General features: G+C 39.7%; 1 protein-coding gene and 1 pseudogene across 4 annotated transcripts in view; one reads left to right on the plus strand and one right to left on the minus strand.

The window, feature by feature from the left end:
• The window catches only part of IMMP2L (inner mitochondrial membrane peptidase subunit 2), a 916,360-nt gene that overhangs the window by 256,913 nt on the left and 632,381 nt on the right, over window positions 1-27,066 (minus strand). Inside the window, exon 6 of one of the 4 annotated variants that reach the window (XM_070468522.1) lies at window positions 19,722-20,233. The exons of the other annotated variants lie outside the window; for them this stretch is intronic. Within the exon in view, the coding sequence (XP_070324623.1) occupies window positions 20,167-20,233 (67 nt within the window). The 3' untranslated portion in view covers window positions 19,722-20,166. Of the gene's footprint in view, window positions 1-19,721; window positions 20,234-27,066 lie in introns of those variants that run through there. 4 annotated transcript variants of the gene reach the window in all.
• Window positions 25,502-26,075, plus strand: LOC139036351 (homologous-pairing protein 2 homolog pseudogene; annotated as a pseudogene).

Consider the following 27,066-nt stretch of genomic DNA (forward strand, 5'->3'; position numbering starts at 1 on the left):
CATACAACATTCACAGTGCCCAGATGCTATGAAAATAAGAATTCCACTCTGCTCTGGAAATAGAAGTATTTATAAAATTGTGGAAATAATTGTTACTTACTTGAGAAGTGTGTTGGGAGGTCCAGAGCTTGAGAGAAAATGTATGTGCTATGTTTACAAACTGTACAAAAGTATGCAAACTTCAGTCTTAAATGCAACCCTACTCCTTCCACAGATAGTTGCATATAAAAAGTCTAAAATGTTTTGTCACTTGTCTACTGTATTTGGTCCAAAAGACCAAATAGGTAGGATGCCAAAGTTATAAACTATATTTAAATAAACACAGTAAAAATATACATATATGATATAAAACCCCCAATCAACCTAGAGCTTCCTATAATTTGATATCAAATTTAGGTTTTTTATATAATTTATGTTTACTATTTAAATCCATCTGACATATTCATACCCTTAAGATAAGATTTTAAAAATTAAATGACTCAAAACTTATAATTAATGTTTGAAGCTATAAAATGTCATTTTTCTCCTTTTCACTTACTCTATTGCTTGGGTTGGGCTTAGGGGACCACAAAACAAAAAAAAAAACTGTGATCTGAAACTGTGTCCTGTTGTATATACTTCAAGCAGGATTTGGAATTATGAAAAATTCTATGACCAACTGAGAGAATACAAGGTGGCCCTGGTACTTCAGATGCATAGTCTGAGCAAGACATGTGACTTCTCATTAAATTCTGGATGGAATGTATTTCTCATCAGATTAATAGTCAAGACTTGCATTTAATGTGTAACAAGGGAGAAGCTGGAAGCTGCTAGTTTGGATTGATTTTCTGGTTTGGCCCACAGCATGGCACAGTCAATAATTAGATTAGTTGTATCAAAGAGTTTCACCATTCTAAATCTTCACCTGGGAAGAGTAAAGCCTGGGGCAGTTGCTACGGCGAGGCCCTCAGGCATAAACACACTGCCCCACCAGTATAACCATCTCTTGAATTTTAGTTATTGGACAACAATAACAACATAAAGTTGGAGAAGGAAATGGTTACCCACTCCATTATTCTTGCCTGGGAAATCCCAGAGACAGAGGAGGCTGGCAGGCTATAGGCCATGGGTTTGTAAAGAGCTGGACATGACTGAAGTGACTAAACAGCAATAGCAGCAAGGACAAAGAATACACAAACAGTGAATCATTTATTGATCATGAATCAACTTTTCCTGATGAAGAAACGATGAATATCATGATTCTTTATAATAGATCTTAATGACCCAGATGTAAAAGATCTTAATGACCCAGATCCTCACCTAGAGCCAGACATCCTGGAGTGCAATGTCAAGCGGGGCTTAGGAAGCATCACTATGAACAAACCTAGTGGAGATGATGGAATACCAGCTGAACTATTTCAAATCTGAAAAGATGACGCTGTTAAAGTGCTGCGTTCAATATGCCAGCAAATCTGGAAAACTCAGCAGAAGCCATAGGACTGAAAAATACCAGTTTTCATCTCAATTCCAAAGAAAGGCAAGGCCAAAGAATGTTCAAAATACCACACAGTTGCACTCATCTCACACACTAACAAAGTAATGCGCAAAATTCTCCAAGCTTGGCTTCAGTAGTATGTGAACCGAGAATTACCAGATGTTCAAGCTGGACTTAGAAAAGGCAGATGAACCAGTGATGAAATTGCCAACATCCACTGGATCATAGAAAAAGCAAGAGAATTCCAGAAAAACATCTACTTCTGCTTCATTGACTATGCTAAAGCCTTTGACTGTGTGGATCACAACAAATTGTAGAAATTCTTCAAGAGATGGGAATACCAGACCCCCTTACCTGCCTCCTGAGAAACCTGTATGTAGGTCAAGAAGCAATAGTTAGAATAGGATACGGAACAATGGACTGGTTCCAAATTGGGAAAGAGGTATATCAAGCTGTATATTGTCACCCATCTTATTTAACTTATATGTAGAGTACATCACGCAGAATGCTAGACTGGATGAAGCATAAGCTGGAATCAAGATTGCAGGCAGAAATATCAATAACTTCAGATATGCAGATGACACCACCCTTATGGCAGAAAGTGAAGAGGAAATGAAGAGCCTTTTGATGAAAGTGAAAGAAGAGAGGGAAAAAACTGGCTTAATATTCAACATTCAGAAAAACTAAGATCATGGCATCCAGTCCCATCACTTAATGGCAAATAGATGGGGAAACAATGGAAACAGTAACAGACTTTATTTTCTTGGGCTCCAAAATCACTGCAGATGGTGACTGCAGCCATGAAATTAAAAGATGCTTGCTCCTTGAAAGAAAAGCTCTGAAAAACCTAGACGGCATATTAAGGCAGACTTTGCTGACAAAGGTCTGTCTAGTCAAAGCTATGGTTTTTCCAGTAGTCACATATGGATGTGAGAGTCGGACCACAAAGAAAGCTGAGTGCCACAGAACTGTTGTTTTTGAACTGTGGTTTGAAGAAGACTCTTGAGAGTCCCTTGGACTGCATGGAGATCAAACCAGTCATTCTAAGGAAATCAGTCCTGAATATTCATTGCAAGGATTAATGTTGAAACTCCAAAACTTTGGCCACCTGATGTGAAGAACTGACTCATTGGAAAAGACCCTGATACTGGGAAAGATTGAAAGCAGGAGGAGAAGGGGATGACAGAGGATGAGATGGTTGGATGGCATCACCGACTTGATGGACATGAGTTTGAGTAAGCTCCAGGAGATGGTGAAGGACAAGGAAGCCTGGAGTGCTGCAGTCCATGGGGTCGCAAAGAGTTGGACATGATTGAGCAACTGAACTAATTTTATTCTCAACATAAGTAATTCTAATTCTTGTACTAACAGAATTTTTTAAAATATCATTTTTACTGGAGTATAGTTGCTTTACAATGTTATGTTTGGAGAGAAAATGTTTACTCCCTAAGCATAAATACAAGAAAAAGATAAGTTCTTGTTATAAAGTACCATTTTAAAGGACTTTCTTGGTGGTCCAGTGGTTAAAATTCCAGCTTTCTAATGTAGGGACCTGGGTTCTATCCCTGTTCAGGGAATGAAGATCCCACATGCCTCACAACCCCCCACCCCCAACCCTAAAAAATGTAAAAAAACAAGCATTATTTTGAAAATAAAAGAAAGTATTTGATAGGGTCACTTACTCAGCAAATTACTTTTCTATATGAAGACAAACTACAAATGCATTTGGTGTCATTATTATCATGAGAAAAGAAAAAGACATAAATAGAAGGTAAACTTTCAAGAGAAAATAGAAAGTGAGTTCATAAAATATCAACCTTTAAATATAGATTTTATCTGAAAGTAGGCTTTCCTATCACTTCACTTTTAAAGAAAATGCTATACTTTTATTACTAGTGCAACCAAAGAGGACCCTACAGGGCCTTCCTGGGACAGACCCTCACCCCCCATGGCGTCTGCTGTATTCCTTCTCCAAAGGATCTAGGTGACAGCATCTGATGCACATGTCCTGAGCTGTTTTATGGATGCTAAACCCTCTACCAAATGGAAGATGTTAATCGCTTGATGACAGTGAGCACATAGCCCCCAGGCCTATCTCAGCTTAAGGACTGATGATGCTACCCACTGTGACTATCAACAAATCAGGAAAGTGTGCACAAGCTGATCACGCAGCCTGGGTCTTCCCTCCCTCACCCGACCTTTAAAAATGCTCCACTGAAACCCACAGGGAGTTCAGGTCATTTGCACACTAGCTGCTCAGGATTTCTTGCCTGTGTGCATGCGTGCTAAGTCATTTCAGTTGTGTCTGACTCTGTGCGACCTTATGGACTGCATCCAGCCAGGCTCTCTGTCCATGAGATTCTCCAGGCAAAAATCCTGGAGTGGGCTGCAGCACCTTCCTCCAGACTTCTTGTATAGGAGAGAAAGTGAAGTCGCTCAGTCATGTCCGACTCTTTGCGACCCCACTGGGCTGTAGCCTGCCAGGTTCCTCCATCCATGGGGGAGATCTTCCCAACCCAGGGATTGAACCTGGGTCTCCCATATTGTAGGCAGACGCTTTACCATCTGAGCGACCGGGGAAGCCCAAATGCTGCACTTTCCTTCACCACAACCCCTGTCAGTAGATTGGCTTTACTGCGCATGGGCGAGTAAATCCAAGTTTAGTTCTGTAACACTAGGACATTCAATAATAATTCACCAAGCACTACTTTTTCATTAAGTCTATCAAGTCAACTTCACACAAATATTTTGGCCACAGTCAATTTGGGACTCATAACTGAAATATACTGCTAACACATTGCTAATTTGATCTAAATTATGACTCAAAAGATCTCAAAAGATTTTAAGTTAGGACACTATTTCTTATCACTTGTAGTGTAACAGTCTTTATTTAAGCTATCCTTGAGGTAGACTGAAACTGATTTTACAGAACTAAGGTTAATGCGAGTGCAATATCCCAAAGTACTGGGGAGTATTTCATGCTGTAGCCTTATTTCTGCCGATGGACAACAGAAATGCAGGTCCACACTTGCCCAAGAATAGTCCCCTGAGTTTGCATGTAAAGCCTACCCTTCTCTGAGACTTTAAGGGAGCATCCAGCTCACCTCCTCACTTGGTGGCAAGTTTACCTAATTGAGTCTTGTGTGTGACAAAGTAACAGTTCACAGGATTATTTTAAATTCTGCCTTCTGTTTAAAACTTTTCTTCCTTCACTTTGTGATCTCACATGGAACACTGCTTTATTTGAACAGTCAGCCTTTATCAGCCTGAAGCCAGGTTTGGGCTGATGAAGACAGGAACAGAACTGTTTCTCTTTCTCCCCAGTGCTTCTATAATCCACTTCATTTAAGCAAAATTGAGAAGAGGCTTCAGGTGACAACATTTTTTGTTCCTTAGGCAGGTAAAATCTCGTAGGTAGGGATCAAGATTTATGTATTTTTATTTTTCCCCAAATAATTTAGAATCAACATCCAATCTCAGGGAAAAAGATCTCTGGGATGTTAGAAGGCCTCTGGAGATTCCAATTTGGCAGAATCTTTTCCAAAGGAGGCCTGCATAAGATGTCTAAGGGCACAGTCTGCCTTGTGTCACAGGGCCCTCTGGCTGCAGGTATCACATTTATGTTTCTGTCACTGTGGGAAACTGAACAGGTTGGTTTTCTTCTAAATATCAAATACTTTAACAATGTAAATAAACAGGAGATCATAAGATCCTCACCTAGAGAACAGGATTCTCTATTGAGAAAAATATAAAGATGGTTGTTGACTGTTTCACTTTTTATCCCATCTCTATGTTATAATTATTACTTCATAGCAGAACTGCTGTACAGTCAATTAACCAATTTGGAGAAATGCTCTTTTTCTAGTCTTCTGCCCCTACACTGCCCTAGAGTCTTTCATATATCATTCAACAGAAGATTGTCTTCTTAAGAGAAAGAAAACAAAAGGAACAGTCAAAAAAATTTAACTCTTATCTGCCCATTTATGGCTATACAACATAATGAAGGCAAAGAATAGGACTTGGCAGGGAAAAGTTCTTGTTAAAAATTGTATTCCTGGGGTAAACAATCAAGAGCAAAGAAAGATCGGGTTTTCTTTTCTGTACAGAGCTATTCAAACATGTAAACCATGCTGTTTTTAGTAGGTTGAATGAACAGAAAATAGGGAGTTATACATAATTTTTTATATTTGGCCTTGATCAGCAACTCTCACTTTAGGGGCATAGCTTCACACAAGGACAACAGTCTTTCCAGGCATGAAGAGTATATGAGAAGCTATCTTTAAAAATGAAAAACTCCAAAGGGTCCAGCCTCCAAATATTCCCATAGCTCCAGCTTGCTATAGATTTTTAGCATAGATGCTATATTCAATTTCCATGTAGATCTACTGACATTATGTCTGAGATAGAAATAGGTTAGGTTATTTGACAGCATTCAGAAGTTCTTTGTAATTTCCTGTTTTACTAGGTAGCAGTAGGGAAAAAAAAAACATAATAATTGAGTATGGATACTTAAATGAAAGAACATTAAAAAGCTGGTGAACTTGGCTTTCTATTAAGTATGCCATGTAATTACCTTTTATTCACTCATTCATTTCACAGTCTGTGTCCTATATTACTTAATTGCAAAGAAAAGAGTAGACCGCTCCTGTGTATACTAACTGCTAAACGTATAAGTGATTGAGTGATCCTGTTCTCAATTCTTGAGAGGAAAAAAATATATATTAATGAAGGCAATATAAAGGAGACAAAAATAATCCACAGGAATTTTTACTACCTTCTTAGAAAAATGTGAATTAAGAACAGATCGTCTAAGAACTAATTTGATTAACTTCCACATTTTTATCTTATTCATTTTATTCATAAATCTTACTGTAAATTAAAAAAAATATATTTCACATAAGATTCAAACATCTGCAAAGAAATGTTAATGATGAAAAGCCAATTACTATAACCATTTTATGTGCAAGGATGGGAGCTCAAGAGTAGCATATGGACATCTGCTAAAAGGCTGTTCCACTGAAATTTGAAAATAACCATGTTCAAGTTGATACGTATTTATCTTCCATATATTAAAAATAGTCTGTGTTGATTTCTGTCTGCAATTGGTGATTACATGAGGAGGAGCACAATTTATTGATTTCATCTGAGAACTCAACACCAAAGTAACTTAAACACCTAAAAACCTGCCATGAACTGGCCACAAAGATTGTTTTTACTTCTGGTTCTTGTCAAGAAATATAATCATGATCTCTTTGATGCCTAAGTCTTTTAAATGTTTTATCATAAAATATAATATTCATAGAGGATCAGCTGAAGGATAGTCCATTAATTTTTCTATAGTCTTTAAGTTTTTGCTTGGATTCTTTTTAGTCCATTAGAGACTTTGGAATAAAGGCTTTAGAAACTTGTACAACTTTTTTCCCCCTAAAATGTACTTTGTTACTAGCACCTGGAAATGCTATAATAAATTTCTCTATGAATTTTGTCATCATTTGTTTTGTGTGCAGACATTTGTGAGGCCATCAATTTTTACATCACATGTAGTGTCCTTTTATGAGACCCATGAAAAAAAAAATGTACTTGTTATCCTCCAGAAAAGCTGGGTCAGGGGACAGTGTAAATATTTTAAGGGGCTGTGGTAGTTTGAATACATGTGTGAAAATTCTTTGACATCCCTTCAATCTAATTCCCATCTCTTGAATTTGGCCTTGCTTCAGTGTCTCAGTTCTAGTCAACAGAGAGTGATACAAATGATGCAGCATGATTTAGGAGGCTAGGATAGGGAAGGCAACACAGCTTCTACCATTTTCTTCCTCCTTATCTCTCTTCCTCGCTCCTTCCTTCCTCATCTCCTTCCTTCCTTGTCTCCTCCTCTCCCACCCCCATACCTTGGAGACCTTAGTCAACATACAGAAGTTCAGCTACCTGGGCCTCTAGGCTGCAGAAGCCACATGGAAGGATTATATGGACAGATAGAGATGCTCAAGGAATGCCAACTGTCCCACCCTCTGCTCTTTGAGTCTTCCCAGCATCAAGTGCCAGCTATTGGAGTCAGAAAACACAGCGATGATTCCAGCCCCAACTTTCCACGCAAACTGGCTAATACCAGGTAGTACAGAAATGAAGTGATCCCGCCTCCATTAAACTGTCCACACTGCAGATGCATGAACAAAATAAATGCTGTTATTCTTGAGTGATAAGCATGGAAATGTGCCCTCTGCTGCCCAAAGATTGCCATATCCTGCCCCCTTGAGTCTACAGGTATGGTAGGTTATATAGAAAGCGGAAATTAAGGTTGCAGATGGGTTTAAGTTTGCTTGGAATTAGCTGCCCTCAAGATAGGGAAAATATTCTGAATTATCCAATGGTCAGTGTAATTACAACATCTTTAAAAGGGGAGGAGAGAGGCAGAAGAGAGGCAGAAGAAGGGTACAGAAGCATGATCAGTGAGATGCAACATCACTCCTTTGAAGATGAAGGTAAGAAACCATAAGCCAAGGAACAGGGTAACCTATAGAAACTGGAAAAGGCAAAGAAACAGACTCTCTCCCAGAGCTCTGCATAAAGAAATAGGGTCCTAGTTGCTTTTAACTTGATAAGATCTATGTGAGACTTCTTATATGCAGAACTTTAAAACAATAAATTTGTATTAAGTCATTGTTATAATTTATAACTTTAGCAATGAAGTGAAGTAGAGTGAAAGTCACTCAGTTGTGTCTGACTCTTCATGACCCCATGGACTGTAGCCCACCAGGCTCCTCTATCCATGGCAGCAATAGAAAACTATATACTCTTATTTTAAGCCTCTACGTTTGGGGGTGAGGGGCTTTTTTATCTATTAATTCTGTAATTGGAACAGAGACCTTGCTTAATTCTTACTTTTGATCTACAGGAAGCTCAAACCCAATCAATGAGCCATCTTGGACAACTCTGCAGGATCTCATATCTCCACTCTAATTTTCCCTTTCTTTTGCTCTATTTTCTCTCTGGCACTATGCTTATATTTTATATATTACTTCAAATCCTTTTGGAACCAGGCCAGAAATAAATAAGATCGACTAAAATGATACATTGATATTTATCATAACCGATCAGAAGTAGTGAAACAGACAGAATGAAAAGCATCCTCTTCTTGTCTCTAGCAAAAACCAAACCAAACCTCTAAAGCAGATCAACAGTTTTGGAGAGCATCAACCCAAGACAGAAGCAAACATTTCATTTCATTTAATATTTCCTAAAATTAGGGAAGTATTTAACTCTTCTTTTTTTCAATTTAAGACCATGAAATAAAACTTATCTAAAATACAATTAAAAACTATATATGTGTATACATGCATTTTATATAGACACATTTCAGCTTTGTATTGTCTGTTAAGAGAGAATAAAAAAGAGAAAAATATCAGGAGTTGACAGAGAAATACACAGAAAGAAAAAGGAGATGTTAAAAAAAAAAGAATGGTGGGGAGAGAGAAAGAGATCCTCACAGAGACACACAGGAGATAGTCAAACAGACATACAACAAAAACAGGTACACTCAGAAGGAAGAGAAAGGCGCTTTCATGGCATAATTAACACTCCCAGCATATTGTCTAAGTGTTACTGAGTATTTCTGATATTACACTGGGTTTTAACATGATATCTCTCTCAGCAGTTATCTATAAACCTAGTGCACCTGGCCTTTCTCAGGTCTTCCCAACCTCAGAAATCACATTCCTTGAAGGCAGCTCAGCCTCTTCTAGTTCTTGAGCCAGAGGTAACCAGGGCAGACAGTGCAGAGTAGAAGCCATCACCTGGTAACTGGGATCCTTCCAGTTGCTTTACATGACTCTTCTGTACCTGCCACCCGGCTGCAACCATCTCCATGTAGATAACATTCTTGTCACTAGGCTTCTGCCTCCCTCAGTTGTCCTTACCTGCCCTTACCCTTACCTGCATATGTGGTCTGGACAGCCTTTTAAATGTGCACCTCTGTCTCGCCTATCTATTTAATGCTACTGGCTGGAGTCCTGCTCCAAAACGTATGCGAAAGGCAAAGCCACTGCAGGAGATGACCTAGTCATAAACTCCCTCTGGAGGCAATTTTTGACTCCCTTTCAACATTATAATTCATAATTTTGGACACCTTCTTGAGATCTCTACAATTTTGCCCACAAGGGAAATGGCAGAAGATTCCTCTCACACAGAGGCAGATGTGGTTATGCTGCTTGTCAACTAAAAGTCAGGAAAAAAAAAGAAACAAAAACACTGCTGAGGTGTATTTATAGTCCCATCTCTGCAGAGACCCCTGATTGAGCAAAACTATTTGCCTATTGAGAATCAATGTGAAAAAAGAAAAGCATCTTGGAAATTCTTAAGGATTACACCTTTGACTTCTTTGTAACTCTGCCATGCTTGGTACTGAATGCCCACAGGATTTAACGGCAACTGAAATTGCTCTCATTACCAAAATTCACAACACATGGAAACTGGTGAAACAGTATATAGGATTAAGTAACACTAAGATGTTTACCTCCATTTAAGAAAGTAATATGTGGTCTGGACAACCTTTAAAATGTGTACCTCTGTCTCGCCTATCTGTTTAAAGCTACTGGCTGGAGTCCTGCTCCAAAATGTATGCAAAAGACAAAGCCACTCTATGAGATGTCTGAGCTATAGACTCCCCCTGGAGGAGAGAAAGTAAGGTCCATCTGAGAAGGTAGGGAAGTCGCTCAGTCCTGTCCAACTCTTTTGCAACCCCATGGACTGTAGCCTACCAGGCTCCTCTGTCAATGGAATTTTCCAGGCAAGAGTACTGGAGTGGGTTGCCATTTCCTTCTTCAGGGGATCTTCCGGACGCAGGGATCAAACTCAGGTCTCCTGCCTTGCAGGCAGATGCTTTACCATCTGAGCCTCCAGGGAAGCCTTTGAGAAGGTAAGGTCCTTTTTAATCCTGGATATCAATAGGAACTCCTCATTTTCCTTGAGATAGGTTCACCAGTGGTCACAGAAATGCTGCCTATCAATTCTATTTTGTATCAGTAGAGTGCTTCCCAGTTTACAAAGCACCTGTACATTAATCATATAGAATGAAGTCTCTTTCTGTTCAGGCTGTTTCTATACAAGTACAGAGTATTATGTGTAGACGATGTGCTTCACTGAGTCTGTACTGAATTGTTCATGCAACAGGTGTAAATCAAGATTGACTTTTTGAACCTAACTTTGCATAATTCAACAAGTTCCTCAACATCTTTTACCTAAGCAGGCTCATGACTTGCAAGAATCTGCAGAGCTAAATAGCTACCCATGACTGTCTCAAAACGATTCAATAAAAAAGGTTTTGCATTAACAAGTCAGGGATTAGTCACTTACTATCTGATTCTTCACTGATCAAGAAGTGACAGAGATGGTGCCACACACGAAGATAAATGTCATAGAATGACTGAACTATGGATTTATTATAGTTCTCAATAATAAGAATATGACCACAAAAAGGAGGTGGTAGATGGGGGAAGGTAACTGCTATTAAATACTAGTTTGTCAAGAGACACATTTATCAGAATCTTCGTGGTAGATTTAGTCTTAGCTCAGGAGAAGTCATCAGGTCTGTAGCTAATGAGTATACTGCGCTTTATCATTTCATTCTATTCAGGACTGAGCAGTGTAAATCAGAAACCTCATTAAGTCAATACATAGTAAATAGGTGTTTCAACATTGCAGAACAATAAAACTTCATTATCATGCCAAAACCTTTACCTCCTTTTCCTCTGTGGTATAATTACTTGGAAAGACGGTGACCAACTCCTGTACCAATGAGATTCCTTCACTGTGTCCTGCCTCTTTTGCCTTCTTCTGAAAGTGAAAGTGTTAGTCACTCAGTTGTGTCCAACTCTTTGCGAGCTCAAGGACTGTAGCCCACCAGGCTCCTCTGTCCATGGGATTTCCCAGGCAAGAATACTGGAGTGGGTTGCCATTTCCTTCTTCAGGGGATCTTCCTGACCCCGGGATCTCCTGCATCACAGACCGATTCTACCATCAGGGCAGCCCTACTTTCTTCTACAGGTCATTATCCTTCCACTGTGATCTGCCCTTGGAAGAGAGGAAACTTTTTGCTATTAACTTTTTCCCCAGCTCCAGGAATTGGCCCATCCTCAGGCAGCCAGTACCTGAAAAGGCTTTGTTGATAAGACTCATGTCATCAAAGGATTGTTACGATATCATCAGAAGGAGAAGAACAAATGTGATGAAGGAGAAGAACAAACGTGATGAAGAATGGTAGATTGACTTTACTGCACCTGGGTGAGCAGACCCAAGATTGGTTTGTTAACACTTACACCACAGTTCATACAGACTCATGAGGGTAGAGACACTTATTAATTTATCCACATTTTGCTTAGAACACCAGTTACATAACAAGACTCAATCAATAACTATTTCCAGAATAATAAAACACACACACACACACACACACACACACAGAGATACACACACACACAGGAAAAGTCTTCTGTGTTTAAGCCCTCTCTGAAACTGCTGCTTAAGAATGTACTTTTTGAGTGTGTTAAATACTTTTTTACACTCTCTGATGATAGTAGAGAAAATATTTGGTATGTTGCTGTAGCAAAAAAGGGAGGATATGTCACCTACATTTTTCTTATCCACATTTTTGAATACTGTGGTCCTCCCTATGGGAATTTAACCTCAGAATTATAATGTGAGGATGAAAGAGATAATTGAAATAGTGTAAAAAATTTCATGTTGCCTTTCTGGAGAATGTAACAGAATTTTCTAAAATGATGTATTACGACACATGCCCTTGGTAATAAGGGGAACCTGCAAAAATGTTATTTAAGAATATTACATCAGGGAAGAGCTCTAACTCTCCACTTTTGCCACAGGGTTTTTAAGATTGCTGTTACTGTGCTTACTTGAAACATAATCACAAATAAGAAGTGTGTTGAAACGACAGCTCTATTAACTTTATCATGTACAGTTAAGTATTCAACACACTTGAAAGTACTGCTCCCTCATTTTCACGGTGTGCTCCCTAAAGAAACAGACTGGGAGCAAGGGCCTGCTGGAGGAGACAGAGCTGCAGTGAACTTGAACAGCACAGCCAGATACCCACAGACTGGAGGCGGGTAACAAGGCACTGATCAAACACTGGGTTCTCTGGCCTACACCGTGGGGAGCAGAGATGAAATAGCTAGAAGCGCCCCAGGCAGATGGCCCAAGGGAAGGTATAGTTATGTCCACAAGGCTTGTCTTTGCATAATTTCCACCTCATTTAAAGCCACCCCTCACCCCACCTATTTCTCTCTCTACTCCCAGGTACTTTTCTTTGACAGCGGTAGACACAAAGGGAAGAATTCAATGAATTAAGCCTTCTTGAGATATCAGAAGGGAGAAATTATATGATGCTTTTGTAAAAGGAATGTGCTCTTTTAACACAGGATCTTGAAGGTTTTTAAAAAGCTTTCAGTCTTGCTCTATGCTTTTCATCTTTGATGCTAAAATTCCAGGCTCTATGATTATTGGTTCAGGAGATATTTTCAGTCTTTCCTTAAATCTTTCTCTATGAGATAGGCCCTTGGGCTTTGACTTGATGTAAGGTCTGCCCTGGCTCCAGCGGCTCTTTTTCAATAAGAAGAAAGTACAGATTTTCCCTCCTCAGATGTCTGTTCCTAATTAATGATGAAAACAAATAGAAAAGGAAAAGATGGAAAGTAATGGCACACTGACAAAGATCTCCTCTCCAGTATGAATGGCAGTATTGAGCAGAGTGGGCCCCTGTGCTCACAAGGAGTCCAGCTGAGTTCACATATCTGAAGACAGGTTCAGAGTACCCTAAATTCCAGGAGTGACTTATAGCCCTGAGATTTAATGGCAAGAGTCTGTTGATTGATACTATTCATTCAAACCCTGATTGCAGACAATTGCTCATATTGGATGCATCCAAATGGCAGCGTTATTTGGTTCAGCCACTCCCAACTGGAAAGCTTCACTTTCAGACTCCTTACACTTTGCAAAGCCAGGTCAGTTTTGCTCCTATCACCAGTCTCTCATTTGTGGACGTACAGATCCATATTTATTTATTATTTTATTTTTGGCTTTGCTGGGCTTTCATTGCTATGTGGGGGCTTTCTCTAGTTGCGGGGGGGGGGGGTCTACTCTCTAGTTGTGGTGCGTGGGCTTCTCCTTGCGGTGGCTTCTCTTGCTGTGGAGCACGGGCTGTAGGCATTCAGGCTTCAGGAGTTGCAGCATTTGGGCTCAGTAGTTGCAGCTACCCAGCCCTAGAGCACAGACTCAATCGTTGTGGCACATGGGCTTAGTTCCTCTGAGGCATCCAGGATCTTCCTGGACCAGGGATCGAACTCATGTCTCCTGGGTTGGCAGGAGGATTCTTTACCACTGAGTCACCAGGGAAGCCCAGTACAAAGCCATTTTATACTTTGCCCCGTGTCTCGACAGGAAAGAACTTTGATGCTCTCAGAATAACTGGGCCTCTAGATCCTCCTCAGTGATTGTTGTCTAAGTGTCAGTGGTACCAACAAGGATGCATACAAAGCCCTGGCTGGTTTCTAGAAGAAATCCACAAACACCAAGCACCTGAATTTTAAAAAGCACTATTGAAAAACTTGGGAACCTTAGGGAGTAGCCTCCTGCCATCTGAATGGTCTTCTTTATCTCACCATCCTCCACCCCCACCATTTCCTTTTACTTTTCCTGCTCCTGTGGTCTCCCTTGCAAGCCTGATCCACACCTATCTCCTTGAATAGTATCAGGTCAACTTGTCCTGGCTTCTCATCTCCCAGCATCCATGTTTTCATTTATTAGGTAGATGGCAAAACAATTCAACAGGATCTACTCTCTCAAAATGCAGTTTGGGTTATCAATGCATGGTTCAACACACCTTTATAGACTATTCATCTACTAGTCTGTGGTCAGCACCATGCTAGGTGCTAGCAGGTGGGGGGACCACATTAAGCAATAGATCCAAAATGCCTCATGGCTGAGAAATTCAGTGTGGCTGGACAGGCAGACATTTCATCAAAAAAGCAACTTGGTCAAGGGACAGAGAATAAGTGCTCTGTGATAACATTTTTCTGAGCCAGGCTGACTGAGAAAAAAATAAGACAGGAAATATGTATTTTGCTGAAAAGATGCATAGAATAAACTCCTTACTTTAAATGAAACAACAGGAAATCCAAACAGCCCCTCTAAAACGAATTCATATATACATATGCTAATTATGGCTTACACATTTGAATAAAGTAAATGCTGATAGAATTTTGGTTGAGAAAATTATTATTTTTTCTAATGGACACCTAAGATGAAAAATATCTTTAAAATGCAATACTCAGTTCCCACTAGAAGGTGAGGTAGCAGAGAGTGACATAGCAGAATGGAGACCTAAATGTTAGATGATTTTATATGTGAATCACTTTCCTTAAACCTATCAGGAAGTCTAAATATACCACTAAATTTAAGCTTCCGATGATACAGATCCTGCAACTGGCACGGAGGTTACCAAACCACTTCACTCAGGAACATACAAATGACAGGAATTCTTTTATTTGCTCCCGAAGAGCAAAGCTTATACCGCTAGATCCTCTAAGCAAAAGAAATGCTTAGAGTAGGAAGAAGGCTTAGAGTTGTTTTCCCACCCCGCCCCCCCACCATGGGTACATGTGAGAATCCCCTGGGGAGTTTTTAAAATGCTGGATCCTGGGGCATCATCTCTATCAATTTGGATCTAAATGCTTTGACATAGAATCCAGCATTTTTTTTTTTTAAGTGTCCCAGGTAAGCAAGTTCTTAAGAATTACAGATTCCTGGACTCTCTTCCTGAGTGTTTCCAATTCAGTTGATGTGAAATGACTTCTAGGAATCTTGGTTCTTAAAAGTGTTCTGAGAGCTTTTGTGCTTGGACAGGTTTTAAAAACCACTGATCTAATGCAAAACTGCAGAAACTGGAGTTAGTTGGTTCCAAAATCATAAAGCTAGTACAAGTACAGAGGCATCAAACTATAACGTACTGGAGATCCTTCTGCTGTGGGATAAAGGCTGGCCTAGGGTCCCTGAAGGCCTCATGATTCCCTGGGTTACGCAGAAAGTAATGTTCATGACACTATGAAGTATGAGTAAACCTCCCCTTCTTGAACCCTCAGCTCTAAAAAGGTAGACATCTCCATTCTCACATAAGGGAAGACAAGTCTGTCTCCCCCTCAAAAAGCATGCCCACAGTAAATAGCCAGATAAGTGAAGTGAAGTTGCTCAGTCGTGTCTGACTCTGCGCCCCCATGGACTGTAGCCTACCAGGTTCCACCATCCATGGGATTTTCCAGGCAAGAATACTGGAGTGGGTTGCTATTTCCTTCTCCAGTGGCATTCCTGACCCCAGAATTGAACATGCATCTCTTGTGTCTCTTGTATTGGCAGGCAGATTGTCATCTTTGCTTAATAAATTACTAAAATAGAGTGATATATATCTGCATAACTGGACCCAAGAATTTATGAGATCAAGTTCAGTTCACTCATGTCATAGATGAGGAAATGGAGACCTGGAAAATTCCATGGGCAGGCTTTAATCTGGCAGGCTAAAGGCCATAGGGTAGAAAAAGAGTCAGACACACGCACAAAGATGACATCTTTAGCTGCATTGACCCACTCAGCAGGTGGCCTATAGAAACCTGACATCCTGGAGGAACTCCCCAACTATCAGGAAATGTTTCTGGTGTCCTGAAAGAGAAAGAAAAACCACAAGATAGAATTGAGACTACTAGATGACTCAGGGAAAAGACAGAAGAACTTAAGTCTTTCTGACTAACATGCTTATAAGTGGGGTTTTAATCATGACCACATAATATGCTGACAGTATGCTTCATGAAGGAAGCAGATATGAAAAAAATACTTAGGGGACCAATCACCACTGTTTCCATTCATCTGGTATGACAGAGGAAACTGCTATTAAGGAGAGTTTCATTCAGCACAATCAGTGATAATACTGTCTTTAAAATGGAAATCAGAACCTAGAGTAACAGCATCCTTTTAGGTTGACTGCGTCTCTCAGAAGAGTGGTTTGCACATATCGCATCTTCAACACAAGTGAAATATTTCATTTTATCAAGAAACCTACTGGTAGAAACATCCCATCTTCAGAGATTCTATTGATGACAGTATTGTGGCTGCATACTATGTCAAACTGAAGCACCACAAGACAACATACCACACAATGTATGTTGCTCAGCATAGTTTGTTTCTAAATCTTCATTTATTTGCAGCTATTGTGACTCTCTGGAAAAACTACAGATGGTCTCAAATATCTTCTTCTTCTTTGGTGGTTTTCTGAATGAACAGTGCCTCTAATCCTTTTGCTCAACAGCAACAAAAGAAATCTTTTCAGCTATGATTAAGTAATGGTGTGAAATTCTTATGATTACATTAATGCATTTAAGTATACAGTCAAAACTTAATTTATTGGTCATAATTCTATTTACAGAATAAAACAGGACATTTAGTGTTCAATGAGAAACAACAGGTTTCAACTTGTAAATAATTGAAATAAATCCCAATTTGATTTTACTTACTGCATTCCTTCCCAGTGGGCTTAATTTAAACACCTCTATGCTTTGAAAGTTTCTCCTGTATGCCTTTTTCATTGAGAAGGTAAAATCTATATCTTAAAGTGTTCCTTCACAGAGTCTATGCATAACAGAACACAAAGGAAAATCATAAACCCAATTCAATAGTTGAATGCATCTGCAGGTTTCTTACCGTCCAACAGTGTTGTCAACAAATTCTAATTCATTAGGGTTTTTTGTTGCTGTTGTTCCTCCTCCTCCACAGATTTCTAAGTGAACTGTTGAGTTCAAATCTTCTGTTAAAATGGTATAGCTACCCTTCAGTGTTTAAAAAAAAAAATTATGTCTTGGTAAAAAGACCTAAGAATAAGTTCATAAACACCACTACTGAATATTAAGTCTGTTGTATTAGTCTTGCTTGGGGGCACAGAATCTGTTGGTGATCAAATATTTTTAAAAAAAAAAACTGATGGGTTGCTCTGGATTATTTTTGTGGCTCACATGACAAATTCTATTTCCGAAGTATAAATCCACCATTTTATTTTCATTGATGAATTACATTTCATTCAAGAGTTACGTTTCTTGCAATAAATATTAACATAATGTGGGAAAGAGCTTATAATTTTCCAACTGACTGGGAAGCCTTGACATCCAAATGCTGCACTGAAATTGTAGAATAACTCATTAGGAAATATGCAGCAGCAGTGTCGAGATTTACAACAAATACATTGGTGGTGTTCTAAAAATTAATATTAAGCTGCCATGCTTGGCTTAATTAGTTTTCTTCTTCATTTACAAAGCATATCTGTCTGGTTTTATGAACTTGGTCTCCAGTCCCCTCTCCTACAAACGTGTTTAATTAAAGTTTAACAGCTGTGTATGCTTTGGAAACAGAATAATGATTTTTCTCCTTTGAAATACTTACTCCTTTCCTAAAATATGATCCTCTTGAATATATATTTAAAAAGCAATGGATGTGGAATCATCTACCAAGAGAAACACACTGACAGCTTAGGGTATAAGCACCATGTATTCAGTGAGTAGACAAGAGAGTAATTCCCAAGCCAGAAAATGCAAGGCCCATAGCAGATCTCTTTCTTCAAAAATGAAATGAGAGCTACACAAAACAACAAAGAAGAGAAAATTAAATAAATAAGCAGAAGGTAAAAAGAATACTATAAAATAGAATATTTAATGGGTTTTACAAAATTTATGCAATGTGTATTCTATGACTCTGCACATACAACACTCAAGGATACTGACTAATAAGGTGACACCAGCTATTTTGAACTGCTATCACTTTATCACCACACATGCAAGTGTTTATGAAATAATTATATAGGTGTGTATATAACTTAAATTTCCAAAATGAGCAGAATTAAAAGACAAATAGACATGATGAACCTTTGAGCAGTACACCTTAACATGCGAGATTAAAAAATAATTATTCAAAAATTTGTTCAGCTATCAGTAGCAAATGCCTACAATTTCGCACTATCCGCTTTCTTTCCTTCGAGTGCTCCTACCAACATATGGACCTGACCACAGTCTAGGGAAGCATCACAAGTATTTTCAGGCCCTTCTAAAAGACCCTTAAAAAGAGTCTGATTTAACCCTGTGTTCAATCGCTCAGTTGTGTCTGACTCTTTGTGACCCTGTGGACTGTAGCCCGCCAGGCTCCTCTGTCCATGGGATTTCCCAGGCAAACATACTGGAGTGGCTGGCCATTTCCTCCTCCAAGGGATGTTCCCGATCCAGGGATGGAATCTGCATCTCCTGCACTAGCAGGCATATTCTTTACCATCTGAGCCACCTGACTTAACTGCAGACCCTGCTATTATGCTCTATTTGTGATGCATCTTCAATTAATGCGTGTTGAATAGGCACACTGATCAGAGCAAAGAAAATTCATTTATAAGAGAAGAACTCTAAAGGAGACTTTAGTAGAGTCTGTCATGGTGAAGAATATGCGCTGCCCACACCCGAGGAACGGCTGTATACACAGCCCTGGTAAGAACAGGCGTGGCCCTGTGACTCATTTTGGCTAATGACACGTGGGTGGAAATGCTATGTGCCTCTTCCTAACAGAAACCTTCAGGTCCCCCTATGGTTGCACCACGCTTTCTGCTCCATCTCCCCTGTGACTCTAAATACCCTGTCAGCCTGTGTCCCTAAGGGAAGGAAATATGGAACAGAGCTGCACACAGCCAATGGCAAACCAAGTGAGAAAAAAACTTCTATTACAATAAACCGTTGAGATTGGGAGGTAGCTGTGTTATCACTGAGTAAGTCAGCGTAAGATGACTGACACAGGGCCTGTGCAAGCCTTTTCAATAATGAACGGGCACATCCTCATAGCCCTTGCTAGGCAGGGACAGGCCCCTGCGGCACTGATGCTGCAGGAGAGAGTAGAGGAAAACAGATGGCTGGGATTCATGTTCCTCACCATTTGCTTTCCTTAACCTTCAGCAACATGAAAAACTAATGTTCGGCAATTTAGAGAGCTTGCATTTTTAAAGATAAGGGGTTGGGATTGATGCTAATTGGACTAAGCTGAAAAATTTCCAGAATAAATAGAATCATTTCACAGAGCAAGATGCAGGACTGAAGTTTTATAAATATTGCACAGAGCCTTCTGTAGTCATTATGTATGACAAATCTTTATTGAGAATGTGTCTTAAGGCGCTCGATTTCATAAGGCTGGACTCTGCTAGATGCTGGGCTCCAGGAATGACATGTTGCCCTTGACTTCAGGCAGCTCACAGGCAGAAAGAAACATGTTCAAATGGCTGTAATACAATTAGATGCATTTTACACCTGTCAGATCAATAAAGTACTATGGCAAGAAAGAAGAGGACAGTCATTTCTGTCAGAGAAAGGGTACAGGATTTTGTTAAATGGATCAAGGATGGAGAAGGGTTTGCTGAGCACGGGAGATTATGTGAGTATATGAAGAGAAGTATTGCATTTTTTAAAAGTTTGGAATAACACAGCTTTAGCACACAGTTTGTTGTGTATGCATATAGAGCTATCCTTTTCCTCTTAATTGTTCCAGAGTGTTTCATTTTATGACTGTACCATCACATCCTTAACTCTACTGATGTGCATGTAGAAGGCTGCAGTCTTTTGCTGTTATAAACAATGATGCCTTGGACACACTCCTTTCCACTCAAGTGCAAGTCCACCTCCAGATGAATTCCTAGAAGTGGAGTAGAAGCTACTCAGACAAAAATAAAATGAAGGGAACAAGACCAAAGGAAGGGTGCTTCCTGCAAAGGTAATGGTCTGTGAAAAGGTGCCTAACTGCCAAGAAACCTCAAACTACCAGGGTGGCTAGAACATACTGGAGAGAATGCAGCTGGAGAGACACTAAGAGATCATCAGGGCATGAAGGGGCAGTAAAGCTGTGCTCCTGAGTGTGGGAGTCATAGCAAGACTTTGTTGTTCTGTTGCTAAGTCGTGTCTGACTCCTTGCAATGCCATGGACTGCACCCCGCCTGGCTTCCCTGTCCTTCGCCATCTCCCAGAGTTTGCTCAAACTCATGTCCATTGAGTCAGTGATGCCATCCAACCATCTCATCTTCTGTCATCCCCTTCTCCTCCTGCTTTCAATCTTTCCCAGCATCAGGGTCTTTCCCAAAACTGAGTTGGCTCTTCACAAGACTAACATTTTAATAAAATCATTCTGGTGGAAGTGTGGGGGATGAATAGGCAACGCTAAAATAGGATAATCAGTTAGGATACAAGTACAGTTATCTGGCATGTGTCGGGGGACAAAGGCCTAGTAACCCATCCTTTATGCACAATGAAAGAAGTTTCTCCCTTGCTTGTCTCCTGTGCTTTCCCCTTTTGGGTGCAGCCAAGGTCAATGTCTCAGATGCCTCAGCAGAAAGCAACAGCATAGGGAATGATGAGCACTGGGATCCACCCCTCCACCCTGGAAGGGGGAAAGATTCTTCCAGTGCTAATAAGTCTACAAAAGTTAGGTATGGACTGCTTCCTTCTTTCCTATAAAAATTATCTAGTATAGAATTTAAGAGCTAGAACACATGCCAAAAATCATTTGGTCTTATATAGTCCAAGAATCTTCAAATTTATTGTAAGTCATTTTCATCTTCCTAAAGGTTGAAATCCTACAGAGAGCATTACAAATAAAGGGGGAGTGAGTTCCTAAAACCTGACACTGATGTCATCTGGAGAGCGCTCTTTGACAAGCATTCTCAAAGAAAATTGCCACTCTCCATGTGGTAACTATGTTGCCTACAGAACGTACCTAGATATATGTATGCTGTTGTTCAGTCACTAAGTCATGTCCAACTCTTTGCAACCCTATGGACTGCAACATGCCAGGCTTCTCTGGCCTCCACCATCTCTCAGAGTTTGCTCAAACTCATGTCGATTGAGTCGGTGATGCCCTCCAACTATCTCATCCTCTGTCACCCCCTTCTCCTCCTGCCATCAATCTTTCCCAGAATCAGGGTCTTTTCCAATGAGTTGGCTCTTCACATCAGGTGGCCAAAATATTGGAGCTGGAGCTTCAGCTTCAGCATCAGTCCTTCCAGTGAATATTCACTGGAATATTCCAGTGAATCCTTTAGGATTGATGGTTTGATCTTGGTGCTGTCCAAGGGACTCTAAAGGGTCTTCTCTAGCACTACAGTTCGAAAGCATTAACTTTTTGGTGCTCAGTCATTTTTATGGACCAACTCTCACATCCATACATGACTACTGGAAAAACTATAGCTTTGACTATTTGGATCTTTATTGGCAAAGTGATGTCTTTGCTTTTTAATATGTTGTCTAGGTTTGCCATAGATTTTCTTACTACTTTTTCCCATCTATTTGTCATGAAATGATGAGACCAGATGCCATGATCTTAGTTTTTTGAATGTTGAATTTTAAGTCAACTTTTTCACTCTCTTCTTTCACCTTCATCAACAAGCTCTTTAGTTCCTCTTCTTTTTCTGCCATTAAGTTCAGTTCAATTCAGTCGCTCAGTCGTGTCTGACTCATTGTGACCCCATGAACCACAGCACACAAGGCCTCCCTGACCATCACCAACTCCTGGAGTTTACCCAAACTCATGTCCATTGCGGAGAAGGCAATGGCGCCCCACTCCAGTACTCTTGCCTGGAAAATCCCATGGACAGAGGAGCTTGGTACGCTGCAGTCCATGGGGTCGCGAAGTCAGACACAACTGAGTGACTTCACTTTCACTTTTCACTTTCATGCATTGGAGAAGGAAATGGAAACCCACTCCAGTGTTCTTGCCTGGAGAATCCCAGGGATGGAGGAGCCTGGTGGGCTGCCGTCTATGGGGTCACACAGAGTCGGAAATGACTGAAGTGACTTAGCAGCAGCAGCAGCAGCAGCAGCATGTCCATTGAGTCGGTGATGCCATCCAACCATTTCATCCTCTGTCTTCCACTTCTTCTCCTGCCTTCAATCTTTCCCAGCATCAGGATCTTTTCAAATGAGTCATCCCTTCGCATCAGGTGGCCAAAGTATTGGAATTTCAACTTCAACATCAGTCCTTCCAATGAACACCCAGGACTGATCTCTCTTAGGATTGACTGGTTGGATTTCCTTGCAGTCCAAGGGACTCTCAAGAGTCTTCTCCAACACCACAGTTCAAAAGCATCAATTCTTCAGCGCTCAGCTTTCTTTATAGTCCAACTCTCATATCCATACATGTCTACTGGAAAAACCATAGCCTTGACTAGACACAACTTTGTTGACAAAGTAATGTCTCTGCCTTTTAATATGCTGTCCAGGCTGGCCATAACCTTTCTTCCAAGCAGTAAGCATCTCTTAATTTCATATCTGCAACCACCATCCACAGTGATCTTAGAGCCCCCCCAAAATAAAGTCTGTCACTGTTCCCACTGTTTCCCCATCTATTTGCTGTGAAGTGATGGGACTAGATGCCATGATCATAGTTTTCTGAATGTTGAGCTTTAAGCCAACCTTTTTACTCTCCTCTTTCACTTTCATCAAGAAGCTCTTTAGCTCTTCTTCACTTTCTGCCATAAGGGTGGTGTCATTTGTATATCTGAGGTTATTGATATTTCTCCCAGCAATCTTGATTCCAGCTTGTGCTTCCTCCAGCCCAGCATTTCTCATGATGTACTCTGCATATAAGTTAAATGAGCAGGGTGACAATATACAGCCTTGATGTATTCCTTTCCCAATTTTGAGTTAGTCCATTGTTTTATATCTGGACCTGTTGCTTCTTGATCTGAATACAGGTTTCTCAGGTTCTCTCAGGAGACAGGCAAGGTGATATAGTATTTCCATCTCTTTAAGAATTTTCCAGAGTGTGTTGTGATCTTCAGAATTAAAGGCTTTAGTGTAGACAATGAAGCAGCAGTAGATTTCTTTTTTTTTTCTTCTGGAATTCCCTTGCTTTTTACTATGATCCAACAGATGTTGGCAATTTGATCTCTGTTTTCTCTGCCTTTTCTAAACCCAGGCTGTACATCTGAAAGTTCTCAGTTCACATCCTGTTGAAGCCTAGCCTGAAGGATTTTGAGCATTACCTTGCTAACATGTGAAATAAGAACACCTGTGGTGTTGTCCGACATGTGTATGTGCTATGTGCTGTGCTAAGTTGCTTCAGGTGTGTCTGACTCTTTGCAACACCAGGTTCCCCTGTACATGGGATTCTCCAAGCAAGAATAGGGGGTTGCTGAGTCTTTCTCCAGGGGATGTTCCTGACTCAGGGATTGAACCTGCATCTCTTACGTCTCCTGCATTAGTAGGTGGTTCTTTACCACTAGCACCACCTCTTCTACAATACCATGTTTCTATATTTTTAAAACCTTAACATATTGAAGAAACATTTTGTAAACTTTAGAGTGAACAGTCATTTCTCTATATTCATTAAACTCATAGATTAGCATTATTGCACTAACTACTCACAGTAGACAAATGTGTAAAATTATTTCAGAGAATTCAATTTCTAAAGTTCTATTTTGGGACTTACAATTGTCAAAAATAAGATGAAATGATTTTAGAAAGACTTACCTCCTTAAATTATCTATGAGAATGAATTAAACTAAATGGCAAATGAAATATTTGATCTAAATATGACAAGGAGCTAACATACATAAAATCTTCAAACTGAGAAGGAAACATTTAATACCTTTGTAAAATGAACAATTCTGGTAAAGACAGCTCTTAGAAAAAGAAATTAAAGGTTAATAATCATATAAAATTATATCCTAATTAGCAGTAATAATACAAATGAAAACAGCAATAACATATTTTTCACCTTTCTTAGTAGCAAAGACTAAAATGATGTTAATACTGCTGACTCAAGACATAGTGAAATTTTCATACCTTGTTAGTGTGAAAATGTGAACAGTAAAACTTTCATACAGATTTTGTTATCATATCCTCCTTGCCTAACTCCATATTATTACTAAGGGTATTGCAAGTTTTAATAAAAAAGCATTATTTTTTGAAAGTCCTAGGAGAATACTAGAGCTCAGAAACATTATAAAGTCAGGAGTCATTTCAATTCCCATCATGCAATAAGCATTCTCTTGATTTTAATGATAGCTGAATTAGATTTAGAATTCAGGCTTGATTTACATAATCCCCCAAAGATGTCCCAGAAATCCATTAAAGGTCACCTTAGTTTCCCATATATATACCAAATTCTAATCCGCTCATTTGCTCCCACTTCTATTATCATATTCCATGCTTTTGTAAACCTTACTGCTTATTATGGTTTCATCTCAAATAGAAAATCTTTCAGTTTGGCTTTCCATCCTACTAAACTCCATTCCAGTATGTATTACTTGCTCCTCTTCATGTTAGAGTAAAAGATTAAATAGTCATTTACTTTTTGATGTATGTAAAATTGAAATTTGGACTCCAGAAATGTTCCTTGGAATCATCAATACACCTGGAGGTGCAGCAGTGTGGGACTCACTGTTTATCACTGCCTGCTCCAGGCTGCATATTAAAATCAGGTATCACATAATAGTCAGGGTGCAGAATTTATTTGTGTAATAAGCAAAGTAGAAAATCTCTTCTGTTCCCAGGTGACCAGTTGTGGAAACCTGAAGTTAATGACTTGCTATTCATCATAAACCAAACCTAAAACTTTCATCACACAATTTCCCCTTCTGAAAGAAAATATCAATTGTCAGTCCCTTAATAATGAAGAAAATTTTAATTATTTTCACTCTGATTTTCATTTGAAGCATAACAAGGATGATCAATTCCACACTCCCCTTTACTCTGCCTATTTAACTGGCCACAGCTAATAGTCTACTCAAACTTATACTCCCCAACTGTTTGTAGATTTAGGAAGAAAGGAAACTGGAATAAACTGATAATTCTGTAAGCATTAGTCTTTCTTGAGGCTTTCCAGAATATAAGACCCATTCTGAACCCTGTGTGGAAAGAGCCCAGAGCAAGGGGGAGGCCTGGTCTCCTACCTCAGAGTAGCCACTGACTTCAGGGAGATGTGGTTTTAGAGCTGAAGGAGTTAACTAGTGCCCTGACCACACCGGAGATGCAGAAAGAGATCCAGGAGCTAAAGAAGGAATGCGCTGGCTACAGAGAAAGACTGAAGAACATCAAAGAGGCCACCAACCATGTGACTCCAGAAGAGAAAGAGCAGGTGTACAAGGAGAGGCAGAGGTACCACAAGGAGTGGAGGAAGCGCAAGAGGATGGCAACAGAGCTGTCTGATGCCATCCTTGAAGGATACCCCAAGAGCAAGAAGCAGTTCTTTGAGGAAGTTGGGATAGAAACTGATGAAGATCACAACGTCAAGCTCCCAGATCCCTGAGAGGCTCCCCCAGCAGGACTGGAAACAGAGACGTCCTGGACTGGCTGCTGTGTTTAGGCCAGCTCTTTTGTTCCTGGTGCTGTCCACCTTTGAGCACACACCAGAGTACTGGGTGGAGGGAGGAAGCGCAGGTGGCCCAGAGAGGATGGGCACACTCATTTCATCAGCCACATGTCGACTGCTTAAACTCAACACTTAGATGTGGAACAACACTAAAGGACAGCATTTGGCAATATTTATTGTAATATCATTTGATATAAAAATATTTCATTTCCTCTGGATAATCACACCTCCCAAATATCAAACCTGAGGAAGGCAAAAGGGAGCTTGGGGAACAAGGGCAGAGAGAGGCTGCCATACACAGCATTCAAGAAGCCCAGGGCCTTACCCAGGATTCTCCTGGGTTCTGCAAGTCAGAAGGCCTTTAAAGAATCTCCTGTACCCACCTTCACCACACCCCAAGTCCTGGGAGAAATGTAGGAAGCACTGAGATGGTAGAGAGCCAGATACACTTGACAGAAAGGTTACAAGTAGTCTGGAGGCCAGTTAATTCTCCAAAATTGTAACTTTAGCAAAACTGCATTATTTAGAAAAATTAAACACTTTGAATGTGTAAAAAAAAAAAAAAAAAAAAAATCTTATTAGTTCTGCTAGCCTGAACCATTCAGATTCTTATGTAGGATCACTTTCCAGGAGGGAAAAAAAAAAAGAAGATTCCTTTTTATAACAAGCAATTTACAATTAATATTTATATTAACAAATATTTTTCAGTTGTATAAAACTTGTAGACTCTAGTTTCAAAATCAACATTTTAAGTATTGGAATAATTACTGCTTGTACCTAAGATGCTCTTATATACATAAATGTCTATCATAATGACTTAGATAACATTTGAATATGCTTATTAAACAATGAAATGAATTGAGGAACAAAATTACTTAAAGGAACAGAACCTCTAGGTTATATCAGCTCCTTCCTCTCTGGGCTCTCATTTTGATCCAGCATGGGAAGACTGAGCTAAAATAAAAGCTAAAAGATAACTGGACTTCTATGTTGGGCTTATAAGAGGAGACAAAAATAGGATGAGCATAATATTTGGGTATCAAATTTTTCCAACTGCAGGGCTGTTTCTCTTGTATTAAAAGAAACTATTTTGGCAATGAATTTATTCTACTCTTTTATGAGCATTTTGACTGCTCCCCACTAAAGACGGTTTGCAGGGTTCT

The sequence above is a fragment of the Odocoileus virginianus genome, chromosome 1 (assembly GCF_023699985.2).
Source record: "Odocoileus virginianus isolate 20LAN1187 ecotype Illinois chromosome 1, Ovbor_1.2, whole genome shotgun sequence".
Lineage (NCBI taxonomy): Eukaryota > Metazoa > Chordata > Mammalia > Artiodactyla > Cervidae > Odocoileus > Odocoileus virginianus.